The sequence below is a fragment of the Malania oleifera genome, chromosome 4, assembly GCF_029873635.1.
Source record: "Malania oleifera isolate guangnan ecotype guangnan chromosome 4, ASM2987363v1, whole genome shotgun sequence".
Taxonomy (NCBI): domain Eukaryota; kingdom Viridiplantae; phylum Streptophyta; class Magnoliopsida; order Santalales; family Ximeniaceae; genus Malania; species Malania oleifera.
In genome coordinates this window covers 14,488,796-14,505,693 of record NC_080420.1, presented here as the reverse complement: position 1 = coordinate 14,505,693, position 16,898 = coordinate 14,488,796, and the positions used below count along the sequence as shown (strand labels likewise).

General features: G+C 35.6%; 1 protein-coding gene across 1 annotated transcript in view; it reads left to right on the top strand.

Annotated features, from left to right (window-relative positions):
• The window catches only part of LOC131152750 (universal stress protein PHOS32), a 31,938-nt gene extending 20,942 nt beyond the window's left edge, over positions 1–10,996 (top strand). The window contains exon 2 of the mRNA XM_058104602.1: positions 10,656–10,996. Coding sequence (XP_057960585.1) covers positions 10,656–10,675 — 20 coding nt within the window. The 3' untranslated portion in view covers positions 10,676–10,996. The remainder of the gene's footprint in view (positions 1–10,655) is intronic.
• The last annotated feature ends 5,902 nt before the right edge of the window (positions 10,997–16,898 follow it).

Below are 16,898 nucleotides of genomic sequence, written 5' to 3'. Positions count from 1 at the left end.
TATTGACAGGAGCATGATTATATGGTCTTTAATGCCTACTTTTAACTGCTTAGTTGGCATGCATAAATTTTTAACAGAACATTTGTACTGAGTGGTTATGAACTTTTATGTTGATGCCAACAAATAGTCATTAATTCTCTAAAAATCCAGCTATTAGAAGACTAATGGATTCCTGATATCAATCTTGACAGAGTTTAGACTTAATTACGAACATTGGGGGAGTGAAAATGGAAATGTGGACCATAGAAATTTTGCTTTTCCTCCCACTCTAAATGCAAAGAATGATGGCAGACCATCCATACATATGTGTTGAATACACAAGCAACCTGAACTGTTCCATGTACAAAGCATGATAATTTTGGAGCTATTTGCTAGTGAGAGTGAAGGTAGTGAAGGAGGGAGAGCTGTTTTAAACTTGAGAGATAACTGCCTCCCATCATTTTCATTTAAAATATGAGTTTTCTTCTCCTTTTGTGGGTTTTTTGTTAGTTTATTTATGATGTCATTTCAGTAGAACACCCCTTGTCATAGTAAAGGTTCACAAATTAAAATTATATCTTTAATACATATTTGGGTTTGATTAGAAATTTGTTGGGACACTTGCTTAGGTGCCCAATTTGCACATCTGTCTAGAAGGACCTTGGCCTTATGTGTCTGATGGTATTTTGCTTTTTGTCAATATGCTGGGCTGGGAAAGGGACAAATCCTTCCAAATATCATAAGTTGAATGAAAATTACTAGTTGAAATTGGTGGATGTTAACTTATGTGAGTGGTTTGTCATAGGGTAGGATGTTTGAATGTGTCTGCTTTTCGTCATCTCTTTTGAAAGCTGATGCTGTAGCCAAATCTGATGATCCAGGAATCTTGAACAGGGGATTGATGATTATTTGGGTTAGTGAATCCTGGATGTATCATTTTTTGATGTGATGTGCCTGATGATGCAGGATACTGCTTTTTGACTCTTAGTGGTGGTGGTATTTTACCATGAGTTGACAACTAGATTATGGTGTTTCCTGCTGGCTGGGATTCGCATACTGTCAACTGGATGGAGTGGAATTTGCATGGTTCATTTTTTCCGTCCTTGAGCATTTGCAATTAATAGTTCCATTCATGCAAGTGCATAGAGCTGTTTTTGTATTGCTGAAATTATGTAAGAACCTGCATTTTGTTAACATCTTCTCGTCCAACTCCTCCTCCTAGGTTTTTATTTTATTTTATTTTATTTTTTGATTGATCGTTATCCTTAAATTCAGTCTCAGCTAGATGGTATTCTAGATTATTTGGAATTGAAGAAAATATTCCCGTACCCTATCGTAGTCATGAAAGAACAGATCTCTCGCTACTACTCTTGCTCATTCATTGCTTCAATATGCTGCTGGTTTAGGGTTTATTCCTGAAGTTTGGGATGAAAATTGGCATTCATAAGTAGAAGTTTGTCCATAAGAAATATTGAGCAGTTGGTTTGGTGGATTTTAAGTGGTGGGATGCAAAAGGCCACTGTGCAATCTTCATCTGCTGGTTTGACAATGTTATATTGCTTTGAGTCCCTTGTTGCAATGTACTGGGGATCTTACCGCTACACTTGTGTTGACTTTGGTGTATTCCCAAGAGGGGGGGTGAATTGGGTATTTAAAATTTCTCCTTAGGTTTGACCAGACATTTGCAGTATTACACAACCTAAAATCTGTCTATGTAATTCCAAATGCGCAGATAGGTATAATATGTGGAAATTTAATTCATGCGCATCATTCACACAACAACATACACGTGCAGGAATATAAATTGCGCAAATATAAACAGACACATGATATGTTATCGGGGTTCGGCCAATTGTGCCTACGTCCCCGCCTCTAGCTCGTAAGCCTGAGGATTCCACTAATGCTCACTTAACGGGTGGAGCGGCACCATTTACAATCAGGTCAATTCACGGGGCTGACCTCAGCCTACACCTTACCAAGATGGTGCACTTAGCTTTCCTAACCGGATCTAAATCAATTCGGGACTATTTAATAGGGTTAGTCTCCCTCTTCAGGCCCACGCCTGGAATATAACCAATTCACACTATAATTTGCGTACAAGTAAAATGCTTCTTACAATAAGCAAATATGTACCACTATGCTCAATCAATTTATGCACTCACGTATGATAGGATTTATGCTCAAGTGAGATCTTGAAAATTTAATTCAAGATAATATATTCAACAAGTAAATATTTATGGTTACCTCAAAAACCCTAATCAAGTATCACACAAATATTTTATCAAATATAATCACAACAGATACTTAGAGTTTAAGCTTGCAAAAGATTTATCAAATAAAATATGCAAGCTCTCAAGTCTTGCAATTTGAATGCAAAGACTAGGAAGCTAAAAACAAGTTATTCCCAATCAAATATTTATATACGAAATATCGTGGGAATAAAAAATCAAGCAAAACTCTCAAAAAGGTTTTTCAAATATATATGAATGTGTGAGAGTAATGCTCATAAAATGATTTGAAATGATGCACAATACCACAAACAAATATTCATACACTTTGCAATTGATTTGCAAGTTAGGAGAACTTAGAAAAATAAACTCTCTTTTTCAAAATGATATTTGCTAATAAATATGTGAGTGAGTGTATAAAAATATGTTTGAAATATTGAGTATATAGCAAAAGGAGTATGAAATATTTGAGAGGATTTTTGTTGATGACTTTTGCTAATCTTTTGCTAATGAAGGCAAATGAGGAAGTATTTATAGATATCCCTCAAATTTTGACTGCTGGGGACCTATTGGGTATTTTGAAAAATGTTTAATAATGTTTAAAGCAAATTAACCTTGATTTACTGTGGTAAAAATTTCGCCAACTCGAGGTCTGGTCGACTAGATTCAAGGTTCGATCGACCGAGTGTTTGGGTTTGGTTGACTGCGAGAATTTTGAACTAGAAGGATGGTCGACCGTACTTGAGGGGTTCAAGGGCGATTTTTCAAATCTGCGCGGTTCGGTTGACTGGGTTCTTTTGAGCTAGTAGGTTCGGTCGAACGGGCAGTAGACATTTCCCACGTGGGGGTTCGGTCAACTAGGGCGTTTCCTATATAATCTTGATTAGTCGATCGAGAGGTCAACTTGTTGACCTAGGGAGGTTCGGTCTACCAGGGCTTGCCTATATACTTCTGGTTGGTCGACCGAAAGGTCAACTTGTTGACCTGGTGGGGGTTTGGTCGATCGAAGATCTTAGTGTAACTGAGTTTGGTCGACCGAACATGCCATCCTTGCGCATTTCGGTCATTTTCTCTTTAAAAAGTTGTCTCTATTCTTATGACGATTAACTTAATTTTAATAGGACACTTATTTATACATGCATGGGGGTCAGTCTAGGTCTTTTTGAGAGTTAATCCTCAAAAATCTGACGTCGAAGGTCGACCAATGACCATTCTCTATGGTCAATCTAAGGCCTATCTGAGCATACAAGACGTATCATGCAGATGCATGCATTATTACAGACCAACAATAACAACAACAAAAAAACCAAGCCTTAGTCCCACTAAGTGGGGTCGGCTATATGAATCCTTTTCCGCCAATTTATGCGATCATGGATCATTTCTTTTGATAGATTCAAGGATATTAAATCCTTACTCACTATCTCCTCCCAAGTTATTTTAGGTCTACCCCCACCCTTTCTATTGCCCCCACAGTTACTAAGTCACTCTTCCTTACAGGTGCACTATAAGGCCTACGTTGCAAGTGTCCATACCATCTGAGTCGTCCCTCCCTTATCTTATCTTCTATAGGAGCTACACCTAACTTACCACGAATATGTTCATTCTTTAATTTATCTTTCAATGTTATACCACTCATCCATCTAAGCATCCTCATCTCGGTAACTTTTACTTTTTGGATATTATGTTTCTTCTTCGCCCAACATTCTGATCCATATAGCATAGCTGGTCTTATAGCTGTCCTATAAAACTTCCCTTTCAATTTTAAGGGTATTCTACGATCATATAGCACACTTGATGTATTTCTCCATTTTACCCAACCTACTTTAACTCTATGCATTTCATCATCTACAATTTCTCCTTCAGCTTGCATAATAGATCTAAGGTATCGAAATCTACAAGTGCTATTTATTTCTTCATCATCAAGTTTAACTTTGTCTCCAATATTCCTCCTATCATTACTAAAATTACATTTCATATATTTTGTTTTATTTCTACTTATCCTAAAGCCTCTAGATTCCAAAGTTTCTCTCCATAAATCTAACTCAGCCTCTATTCCATCCCTAGTTTCGTCAATTAATACATTATCATCTGCAAACAACATACACCATGGAACCTCCTTTTGAATACTTTTAGTGAATTGGTCCATCACTAAAGCAAAAAGATAAGGACTCAAAGCAGATCCTTGATGTACACCTATGGTAATTGGAAATTCTCTAGTTTCTTCATCTATAATCCTTATACTAGTCATTACTCCATCATACATATCCTTAATGACATCGGTATACTTACAACATATACCCTTTTTTTCTAAAACTCACCATAGAACTTCCCTAGGTATCTTATCATATGCTTTCTCAAGGTCAATATATATCATATGCAAGTCCCTCTTCTTTTCCCTAAACTTTTCCATTAATCTTTTTAAAAGATAAATAGCTTCTGTGGTAGATCTCCCAGACATAAAACCAAATTGATTTTCTGAGTTCTTCGTTTCTAACCTTAAATCTTTGTTCAACAACTCTTTCCCATAGTTTCATCGTATGACTTATAAGTTTAATTCCACAATAGTTATTACAATTTTGAATATCTCCTTTATTTTTATATATAGGTTTTAAAGTGCTTTTCCTCCATTCATTTGACATTTTCTTAGTTTTTACAATTGTATTGAATAAATTAGTTGAACATATAATTCCGTTATCACCCAAGCATTTCCAAACTTTAATTGGGATGTTATTTGGTCCCATAGCTTTCCCATTTTTCATCCTTTTTAGTGCAAACTTAACTTCGTTAACTCTAATTTTGCGAATAAATCTTATATTTTTAGTTTTTTCCTCATTTGACAACTCTAAGTTTAAGCCTTCTATTTGGTTTTCGTTAAACAACTTACTAAAGTAATTTCGCCATCTTTCTTTAATATCTTCGTCCTTAACCAAGATAATATCATTCTCGCTTTTTATGCATTTTACATTTCCTAAGTCCTTGCTCTTCCTTTCTCTAACTTTAGCAAGTTTAAATTTATCTCTTTCCCCTTCTTTTGTACCAACTATTAAATGATCTATATTTAGCTTCACTAACAACCCTTTTTGCATCTTTTCTTGCCTTCTTATATTTTTCAAAGTTATCTCTATTTCTACATTTTTTCCACGTTTTATACCAAATTCTTTTTGTCTTTATGACTTTTTGTACATCTTTATCCCACCACCAACTTTCTTTGCTATTCGAGAATCTTCCTCTTGATTCACCTAAAATCTCTTTTGCTATCTTTTAAATAGAACTAGCTAATTTATTCCAAAGAGTATTTGTATCTATCCCATCCTCTAAGGTCCAATCTCCATCTTTGATCATTTTATCTTTAAATTTTATTATATTTTCTCCTTTTAGGTTCCACCATCTAGTTCTCCTACACTGGTTTATTTTATCAATTTTTTTTTCATTTTTTAATACATATATCTAATACTAAGACTCTATGTTACATGGTTAGACTTTCACCTGGCATAACTTTACAATCCTTGCATGATAAATGATCTACCCTCATAGTTAAAAAAAAATCTATTTGACTTCTATTTTGTCCACTTTTAAAGGTTATTAAGTGTTCTTCTCTCTTCTTAAAGCAAGTATTTTATTATACTAAAATCATATGACATAACAAAGTCTAAGATCATCTCCCCTGACTCATTTTTCTCTCCATATCCATATCATCTATGTATCCTCTCATAATTTTTATTATCTCTTCCAACGTGTCCATTCAGATCTCCTTCTATAAATATTTTTTCAGTCCCTGGAATGCCTTGTATAATACTATCCATATCTTCCCAAAATTGTCTCTTAAGATTTTCTATTAAGCCAACTTGAGGAGCATAAACACTAATGATATTTATTATCTCTTGTCCTAATACCATCTTGCTTTTTATAATTCTATCCCTTACTCTAGTTGCATCCACAACGCTATCTTTTAAGTTTTTGTCTATAATAATGCCTACTCCATTCTTATGTTTTTCTTTTCTAGTGTACCAAAGTTTAAATCTTGATTTATCGATTTCTCTAGCTTTCTCCCCTACCCACTTAGTTTCTTGAAGGCAAATTATATTAATTCTTCTTCTAATCATTGTATCCACAATTTCCATGCTTTTACCCGTAAGTGTCCTTATATTCCAAGTTGCTAATCTAATCCTAGTTTTCTGAATTAACGTCTTTACCTGCCCACGTCCAGAATGATGCAGGAACCCTCGCATATTTGACACTGTACCCAGGCGCCGACACGGCGCGTTGCTTTAGGGCAACGATCTGGCCCACCCTCGCCCACTTTTCGCTACACAGGGTGGTTTAAGTGCAACGCGTCGCTCGTAGGGGACGCCTCGGCAAATATTCGGTAAGGATTCATATCATAGTGATCTGACAAATTTTACGCTGGCTGTCAGCTACCTAACGCAACCCTCCTCCTTAACCCGGGCTTGGGACTAGCTGTGTGTGAAAATGAACGTCTTCGTCTTTTGCTCTTCAGTTTTCATGGAATACGCCGGATAATATGATCTTTATGTTCCTCCAGGCTTCAATGTCTTTTACCTCATGTGTGTGCTGAATCATGAACCTGTTAAAAAACACTAAATGCTTGTGCTTTGTCAGCATCAAAACAGGGATTAGACTCAAAAAGTCGACAACTTGTTCATCCATTGCTTTTCTTTTTAGGCAGGTTGTTGGCTCAATCCTCCTAGGTTTGGATGAGTATGAATCAATGGTGTGAAGAAGCATTGTTTTTGGGGACTGGACTGTTATCGTACTAAAGAGGATCTCGACAGTGTGTGATGGCTAATAAAGATTTCTGGAGTTGTTGAACCCAAGTGATCGGGATAGCTTGATTTGTGTTGAATTAAGAAATGATTGAACTCTATTTGTTGGTATGTGATTAATATTTATCATATTTCTTCCTTAATTCCATGGCACTTGTATGGCGTTTTGTTTGCAGAACCAAGGCTGCAATAGAATTGAAATTTAGACCTCAATTCCATTCCTTTGTTTGCTTTAAAAAAAGTTTGGACTGTAATCCTAAATGGAATCATGATACCTGCAAGTTGGCAGAATTGCAATTCCAGTCCAGATTGGCTAGAATCAGTATTTATCCCACTGGAATTATTATCCAAATTCTAACTTTTTGAAAATCCCCTTAGATAATAACTTATTTCCCCATAATAGCCTTACCTATTTGTTTCTAGAAACCCCACCTTTCATGCTAACCTGATCTCTCTTCTCAGGCTATGGCTTGCAACCATGGGGTCCCTGTGGTTGGAGTCAACATTGTAGATAGCAAAATAGCAGCACTGGAGATCTGATTTGTCTCCATCTCTGTCTCTCTCTCTCTGCAATGAACTAAAAGGTTTCAAACCTTTGGCAATCACCTTTCTTTGGTGATGTCAATCGTTGCTCCTGCAATGGCATCACAGTAGCTGTTGCACATGCACCCATCCATTCTCACCCTCAAGACACACACACACACACACACACACCCCCGCCCCCACTGCCCAAAACAAAAAACAAAAAAATGGTTCCCCCCCCCCCCCCCCCTTCTGAACCGAACTGCTAGTTATCCCACCATGTCCATGTTGCCATGATGTTGTAGAGATGATTCATCGTCACGTGCCCTTCATTATCTCTAGTTGCCTTGTGGAGATGGATCTCCATTGAAATTGTGTGCGAGAGTGTCTGAGTTTTTTTCAAAAAAATAATTAAGGGGGGTTTCTAGAAAAAAAAATCCAAAATAAATATATGATTTAAAATGGGTGTTCTTGGAAAATGCCAGTCTTTCATTCCATTCTGACCATCATTCTGTGTGAGTATGCAAAGGCAATAATCACATTCCAAAAATGATTACAGTTTTTCCTCAATTCCATTCCTGTTTTGTTTCCAGTCCTGCAGTTTATGTTTAATGGTATTTGATTCCTTCTGGCATTTTTTTTTTCGTAAAATGCTTCCCTCAGGCAGCGTTTTTTGTAGGAATGATTGGACATCATGAACATGGGGGCTGCAATTACTTTTTAAATTTTTTTTTTTTTAAAGCAATTGCGTGAGTTTTGATCATTTAGGCATTTCCTCCATTGCGTTTCATGCCCAATTTTTTTTGTCTTTACTGTCACATTAGATGCACAGTAGGTTCCAGAGCGTATGTTGTTTGTAGATGATTTTGTCTTGATTGATGAAACTAAAGAGTAGAATATAAGTTGAAATTATGAAGAAAAGATTTTGAATCGAGAGGTTTAAAGATAGGTAGACGTAAGATAAAAAGCTTGTGAGGATGGGAGTCAGGGGAAAAATGTTGTTTTGGGGGAAAATCAAGTGTTGGGGAAGATGGGGAAAAATCGTGGTAATGAAGATATTTGATAAGGTTAGGGGCCAAAAGGTCTATGATTGTTGGGAGGTAGTGTAGATGAGTGTTGAAATGAGGGAAAAATTTTAAGAGAAGCATGGTACTTTTGACGAGGTAATGAAAATTCTGAGGAGAGATATTAGAGGTAATTTAAGTATAATGGAGGAGTTAATTGTTAAGAAGGGTGATATGAGTGAGAGGTTTAGCATAGGCAAGGAAAAGAAGAATTGATGGATGTTTTGGGTACAACTTGAATGCTTTGGGTGAGAGTTGTGTTTTGGAGAATGATGGAATAGGCAAGGAGGAACAAGTTTGAGGCTGGTTTTTTTGCCTGGCCTTTAGCTTTCAATAGTTGCTGAATAAAATAGGTTTGCTGTTAACTGACCTGGAGGGAAAGGAAATCTGTTTGGATGGTAAAAGTCTGCTTAAGAAGGGACAATGGAAACTAGCTAATTTTTTGTGCCCTATTAAATATGATGGGAAGAGATTTATTAGGTAGCATTAGTTAGGTCTCTTTTGGATGGTGGCAGGGCTGTTTGTTTGTTTTGTTTTGTTTTTTGGAGGATTCCTTGTCCTCTATTGTTTGCACTCTCTCTCTCTCTCTCTCTCAACATATTCTCCCTTTTTTATCTTAAAACAAGCAATAAAATATAAAAATTTAATTAAGGAACCAACACATTTGTAGGGAGTTAGGCATTGGACATGTAGAAGATAAGATAAGGGAAGAGCGGTTAAGGTGTTTTGGGCAATTAGGCAAAATAATGCACTTGTAAGAAAATAATGCACTTGTAAGGAATGAGCTAGTTGTTAGTGGTAGTAGGTGGGAGAGGACTAGATAATGTTTTGGGCATTTGGACTGAGATCATGTGGATTTTTACATTCTTTCAATTTTCGGAGGATATTGCCATGAATCATGTCCAATAGCAGAAGAGGACTCATGTAGCATATAGGTATGGCCTTTTGTTTTCTCCTTTTGCTGGGACTTTTGTTTGACATGCATGTGCATTTCTTTTTGCATATTTTTTAAAAATTTTATATTGGCATTTGAAATATCCTTAGGTGTAAATTTTGTGGTGTAATTTTCTATTGGTTCAAACTAGTGGTACCTAGAATGTGGAACATTTTGTGGAATTGGAATGGGATAGTGTTGTGGCACATGCTCTATATGTGGAATTTTAGGGGTATATTATATGGATATATTTTTGAAAAATGTGTAATGGCACTTGTACATTTTGGAGGGGATGTTTGAGGTGTTTCTAAATCTAGAAGAGATTTTATTTTGTGAAATAGACTAATTGTGACAGAAAACATAATTACAATGTAATCATTCCCCACTTCAACTAACAAAAACATATATTATGTGAAAAAAGTTTTGAGTTAGAACTTTGAATTGTTAGATTTAGCATTTTGGAATGTCTATACCAATTACCAAATTGTGGTTTGCTAATTTATGGCACTTGGTTTCTTCTAAACTGGTGAGTTCCTTTGTTACTGTGTTTTAATGCTTTTGCCTGTGCTTTTTGGAACAATGGGATCCAAATAAAAGCTATTTCTTAGAAAAGATTTGCTGAAAATTGGTTCTCTTTTTATTCTTGGTGAAGATTTTTGTAGCTTGTATAAATGTGCTTGTTTTCTTCTCCATCTGTCACTTGTTGATTCCGTGTAAAACATTTTTTCTTTGACATAACTGTTACATGATTTGATAAATGTTCTTTTAACCTTTGCCAGAGCTTATTTTATGGTATGTAACTTGCGTTCTGGTTGCTTCATTTAATGTTTTTGACTGCAAAAGCTATTAAAAGGGCAAAATAGTCAAATGAGTTTAATTTGCATGTAAATGACAATATAATGTGACTTGGGGCGGAGCCAAACTTTGTTTGTTTGTTCTGGGGGTGTTTGGGGGCTGGGAGCTGAAGACTAAAGTCAAAAATAGAAATTATAACATTTATAATTTCATACTTGTATTTGCATTTGATGAGTCAATTAGTATGTTATGGAATTTTAAAAAAATTATATATTAAAAATATATATTTGATTATTGATGTCAGTTTTTGTGAAGACTTGCACTGAATTCAAAATTTTCTATTTTGCAGAATTGGAGAAGGCTGCGTGAGCAGATGCAGGGCCTGGATGCTGAGATGGTCAGGAGTCGAGATGTTCTTGGTGTTGTGGATTCATGTCTTGTGAAAAAAAAAAAAAAAGGAATTATGATGTGTGGGTCTTTCTTCTATCTCTGGTTTGGCTATTGTGTTTAGGTCTATGAAATTCGGAATGGTCGATAATCGTTGATCAGTTTCTTTGGGGTCTTTGGGCAGCTTGCACTGCTCACTTTGTGACATAAAATTATGTTGAACCTTTTGCTTTGCAACCCTCATTCACTTTGTTTTATTACATTTAATAGAAAATAGTAAACCCTGGGGAATGTTTATTAGTATACATGGCTTCTCTAACTTGTGCCAGCTGAAGGGAGGGCTTCCAACAAGCAATGGTGATATCAACTATAAACGTACGGCATCTGCTTGAAATAAGTTTTCCCTTAAAACATTATCTCAGCCTGGACATACAAATATTACCTTAACTTATGCTGGATATATGAATATTACATAGTCAGCTTATAACAATGAAGGATGACAGGTAAATGAGAGCCTTTGTGAAGAAATTTCTTACTTATTATGCAGATTAAAATGAAGTATATTAGCATTCCTTGCAAAGTGAGTGCGACTTTAATGTGTTTTATCTCATAAAAAGTTAAGACTTAGGAATGTAAATGACAATTTGATTATTATAAAATATGTAGGGATTTCATTATTAATAAACTCATCTTTGATACAAACAACATAAGCTCATCTTGTAGCTTGACAATTTGATTATCATAAAATATGTAGGGATTTCATTATTAATAAACTCATCTTTGATACAAACAACATAAGCTCATCTTGTAGCTTTAGTTTGATATTATGCTTTGGCATTTCATCTGGTAGTTTGTTTCGTAGGTGCCACTTACAAATTGTTCAAATCCAGATGAAATTGACATTTTCTCTTGAACTAAGTCATAGTTTAGATGACATTTATATATTAAATTGTGATTTTGCGTTTGGAGACCTTGTGAAAAGAGGGATATTGGATCTTATAGATGTTAGGGTTGAGTGTGAGTGACCTTTCATAATTTCTTGTTTTTTCTATAGTTGAGCAATGTTTTCTAGTTAGATGTGTGATGCTAGGGTATTAATAGAGTAATTGAAACTCATATTTTAAGGAAAAGGTTGTTAAGAAAACTTTAAGTTAGTTCCATGTTAAAAAAATTATGTGGAGCATGAGTGATTTAAAAGCATTTGAGTCTAAAATGTAATGGCGACTTGGCTAGGCCAAGGATATTTAAGATCTAATGGCGGTTAGCCTAGGCTAAGGATATTTAGTTGGTGATTAGTGCAACACATAAGTAGAATAGGATGTGTGTTGTAGGGTGGGGGGAGGGCTATGTTTGTGTTGGAATTGGTGTGATCTCAAGAGTGGGGTGGGTTGGGTTGGGTTTTAAAAACATTTTGACTAAATTAAACATTTATATTGATTCACCACATATTATATTCCATTCATAAAATAAACATGTGTGTAAAATAATTAAACAGTGAGTGTAGACATACATGTGTGCAGTATGTCTCATTAATTTAAATGTGTGCATGCAAATAATTGTAACAGTAAATAAATAAGCATATACATAAAAATTTAAGTGCGAAAATTAAATGAGAGAGAGAGAGAGAAAGAGAGAGAGAGAGAGAGAGAAAGAGAGAGAGAGAGAGTGACACCCGATATTTGTTATTGAGGTTCGACCAAATTAGCCTACGGTCTCACCTTGGGCATACTCCCCAAGGATTCCACTAACCCTACTTACTTACGGGTAGAGCAGAAACTGTTTACAATGTCCTTCTGGGGTAGACATTCCCAAACTCACTTACTGGGTGGAGTTAACACCTTGCACACTTTCCTAGAAGGGTGCATCTCCTAATCGGGTCTGAACCAATCCGGTGCTCTCCTAATTAGATTTGAGCAAATCTGGGACTATTCACAAGACTAGTCTCCCTCTTTCGATCACACGTCGGGAATACAACAGACATTCAATAAAATTTGTGTACAAAGACAATGCTTCTATACTAAATAGATGATGTACAACATTATAACTTAATACATGCGGTCAAATATATTATGAGTTAAGCTCAAGAGAGTAAAAGGTGCTTATCTAAATAATTAATGCACAAATAAAACATATGAAAATATCAAAATGATTATTATGTTCTCCAACAAAGATTTTTGCTAAAAAATATTTGGAGAATTTAAAGTTTAACCTCAAGAAAAATATTTGTGTAATAAAGGATTTCTTTCAAAAATGTTTATCAAGAAAATTAACTAGAAGAAATCTTAAGAATACTCTCAAAAATGATTTTAATAAATGAAGATGCAAATGAGAATAAGTGTAAATGAATATAAAATAAATGCCCAAAATAAATATGCTTTCCTTCAAAATAAATTTTGAAATAAATAAACGGAAAGAGAGTGGAATAGATTTGATAAAAATATGCCCCAAAGAATGATTTTAACAATAAAAGATGTTTTGGAGGAACTTTGATTAACAATGGATTAGAGAAAAAATTTGAGCTAATAAAAGTTACTAATATGAAGTTATGAGGGGGTATTTATAGATTTTTAGAAAATTATGATCGTTGGGGACACACTCGGTATTTTGAAAAAGTTTAATTAAAAGTTAATAACGTTTTAGTCCTTTAAAAAATTTCCAACCCAAGAGGTTCGGTCGATCATATTAATAGGTTCAGTCGACCATGTCAATTTTGAATTACGGATTTGCTCGACAGTCTTAGGGTGATTTTGAACCCTTCGTAGGTTCGGTCGACTGTGACTTAGGTTCGTTTGACTGCTTATATGGTTTTGACCATGGTCAAAATGAACTATAAGTTCGGTAGACCAAGTAGTTGGGGTGTTAAACACATGTTGGTTATGTCGACCGAGGGTGGTGTGTTCAAAACAGAATGGTTGACCGAGCGAAGTCAACATGTTGACTTATGACTTGTTTGGTTGACCGAAACATTTATATTGCCAATGATTCAGTCGACCGAACTTTTAAATTAAACCCAAAAATCCAATGTCGGTCAACTGAAGTCACCTAAGGCTATTTCAAAACCTTTGTTTGCTTTTAGTTTTTATTAAATGGTTTTTTTGGTTAAACTCTAGGTGCCTTAAGGTCTGTCTTCAGGTCATTTAGACATATCATGCAGATGTATGTATTATTACAGACCAAAATAATAAAACTTAAATGCATTACAATACAAATCAAATATGTCTTCTTCATTTGCTTTGAAGACTCCATGGAATATGCCAAGTTTTATGCGCTTTAAGTCCTAACTTGTCATCCACTTTCTCTCCCTTATGTGTGTCCTGAATTATGACATGTTCAAGCACTAAGTACACACATAAGGCACTTGTGTTTGTCAACATCAACACAGAGATCAGACTCAAAAAACCAATAGTTTGTCCATTTGTTTGGATAACGCCCCCCAACCCGCCAAAGGGAGGAGAGGGGTGAAGTGGGGGGCTAGCCTCAATAAAGTTGTCTCGGTGCACAAAATGGGAATGATGCCCTTATAAGGTTGTCTTCTTTAGCATCTGCACTTGTAGCATCAATTTCCTTCTTTGATACTCATGTATGCCTCTGGTTATCTTCTTCACATCCCATTGCCGTTGTCGATCATTCAAGTAAGGTTTTGAAAAGATATAAGTAAGAAGCTATTGCAAAATTTGATAAAAAAAGAAAAAAAGAAAAGAAGGAATGAAGTCATAGGAATGAAAAAATGGAGTTGATTTGATTGAGAATGATATTTGCAATGGGGGATCTTGCATGGAAAAGGAGAGTTAAATGAGAGGGTAGATGATGGAGAGTGACTATATCCATTTGCGAGATGCATTGGAAGGTTTGTTGTGCAATTGAAGATTGGAGAAGGGCTAAGGTAGTGAGAGAGAATAGAATTTAAATAGGAAATATTGCTTTTTATCGAAGGCATTTTGGTTTTTTGAAGGATTATCCTGTATTTTGTAGATGACAACCCAAACACAGGGTATATTAACTATATAGCTAGTTTTGTCTAGTCTAGTTCAATCTAATCTCGTCCAATCTTGCAAAACTATAGCCACCAAAACAAAGAATCCTACAAATAACATCTTCGTGTGAGTGTGTAATTGCTTTTAATATTTTGTAACTAACACACCATGTGATACCCCATGGATGAAAGACTTAAAAGATTAGATGTTACTACCCATTTCAATAAGGTGTACCTTTCTTTTCGTGAACCTTCCCATAAGAACTCCACAGTTAAGCGTGCTTAGCTTGGAGCAATCTTAGGATGGGTGACCACTTGGGAAGTTTTTTCAGGAAGTGTGTGAGTGAGGACAAAGCACACTGAAAAGGACACGTGTTGGTTTGTGGGGCCAGTCATTAGTTCGATAAGACCCGCCCCCCTGTTGTTTGGTCCAAGTAGAAGAGGAGAGACGCAGTGCTCCTTGGCAGACCCAGGTTGGGGCGTTACAAATGGTATTAGAGCCAAAACCTAGCCGGAAGTGTGATGAGATTCACATCACTTGGGTTTGGAAATGTGGGTTCACAATGAGGACATTGCATTCTATAAGTGGAGGAGAATGTGACACCCCATGGATGAAAGACTTAAAAGATTAGATGTTACTACCCATATCAAAAAGGTGCACCTTTCTTTTCGAGAACCTTCCCATAAGAACTCCACAGTTAAGTATGCTTGACTTGGAGCAATCTTGGAATGGGTGACCACCTAAGAAGTTTTCTTAGGAAGTGTGTGAGTGAGAACAAAACACACAGAAAAAGACATGTGTTGGTCTATGGGGTCAGTCATTAGTCTGATAAGGCCCGCCCCCTGTTATCTTGTCCAAGTGGAGGAGGAGAGACGCAGTACTCCCTGGCAGACCCAGGTTGAGACGTTACACACCATTCCACAATAAATGGTGTCTATAGTCTAGTAACAATCAAGTACATCAACTTGCCAATCAACTTCCCATATCAACCTTTGTCTTTAATATGTAGTTCAATATTCCTAAAAATATTTATGATGAGATTTAATTTGGAATATCTATGGTTTTGCTCCCAATGTACCAATACCATTTAACAAGTTCAAGATAGATTTTATTGAAAGTACTGCAGAGTTTCAAAGGCTAGCATCTACACTCCCATTATGATTATTGCCAATGATGATGGTATCATCCACATAAACTACCAAACCTATGACATCTTCTTTTTGAGACATGGATTAAATGATAAGTGTTATGTTGGATAAAACCAAATGCAAATATTACCATCCTAAAATTTCCAAATTTAATGCAAGGAGACTTTTTAAGCCCATAAATGACTTTATGCAACCTGCTATGCATACCTTACCACTCTCCTCTTGAGCAACATAAGTTGGAGATTGCTTCACTACACCTTTTCTTGTAAGTCCCCTTACAAAAAGTAATCTTCACACTATGTGGTATAAGATCCATTCAAACTTATTAGCCAATAAAATCAGCACATACATATTAGTTGAGCATTAAAAATTCTCTAACTAATCGATATTATACGTTAGGCAATATTCCTTAGCAATCAATGGATGTTTAGTTGTATCATATGAGATATATTTGGTCGTGTAAACCTTACGGCACTTAATCAACTCTTAAAGATCCACCAATTCTCATGTCCCTCGAGTAGTTAGGGTATCCACTTCTCCATCCATAACGAGCTTCCACTCAAGGTTAGAAAGGGATTCAACATGTGAAAAAGATATAGAAAAAAGAGGAAATAGACACAACAAAGATGACGTGGAGTAACAAGAAGGTAAATAATAGAAAAATAGGATATATAACAAATGATTTTTTTAAATAACAATTTCTATACTTTTTCAATAAGCAATTAAAAAAATCTAAGTAAAGACAAATTTCTAGAACATGAAGTCTAGATATTGGAGGGAAAAAGAGCGTTGCATCTATGGTATGCTTACACTTGTTTTCAATGTTCATAAACCCTTAGTTTTTTCTTAGTTTGCTTTAATTTGTAATGGATGGGGAAGATGAGTTGAATTTCTCGAGAGAAATAATATTAAGGAGAAGAGGACCAGCCCATAAGGGGGAAGCATAAATCATTGATGGACTCAAAATAATTTTTTAAGAAGGAAATGACTTTGGAGAAATTACCTCCCCTAAAAAATGTGATAAACATTGACACATGATTTATAAGCATGGACATCAACACTAATGTAGTGTCTATGAATGTT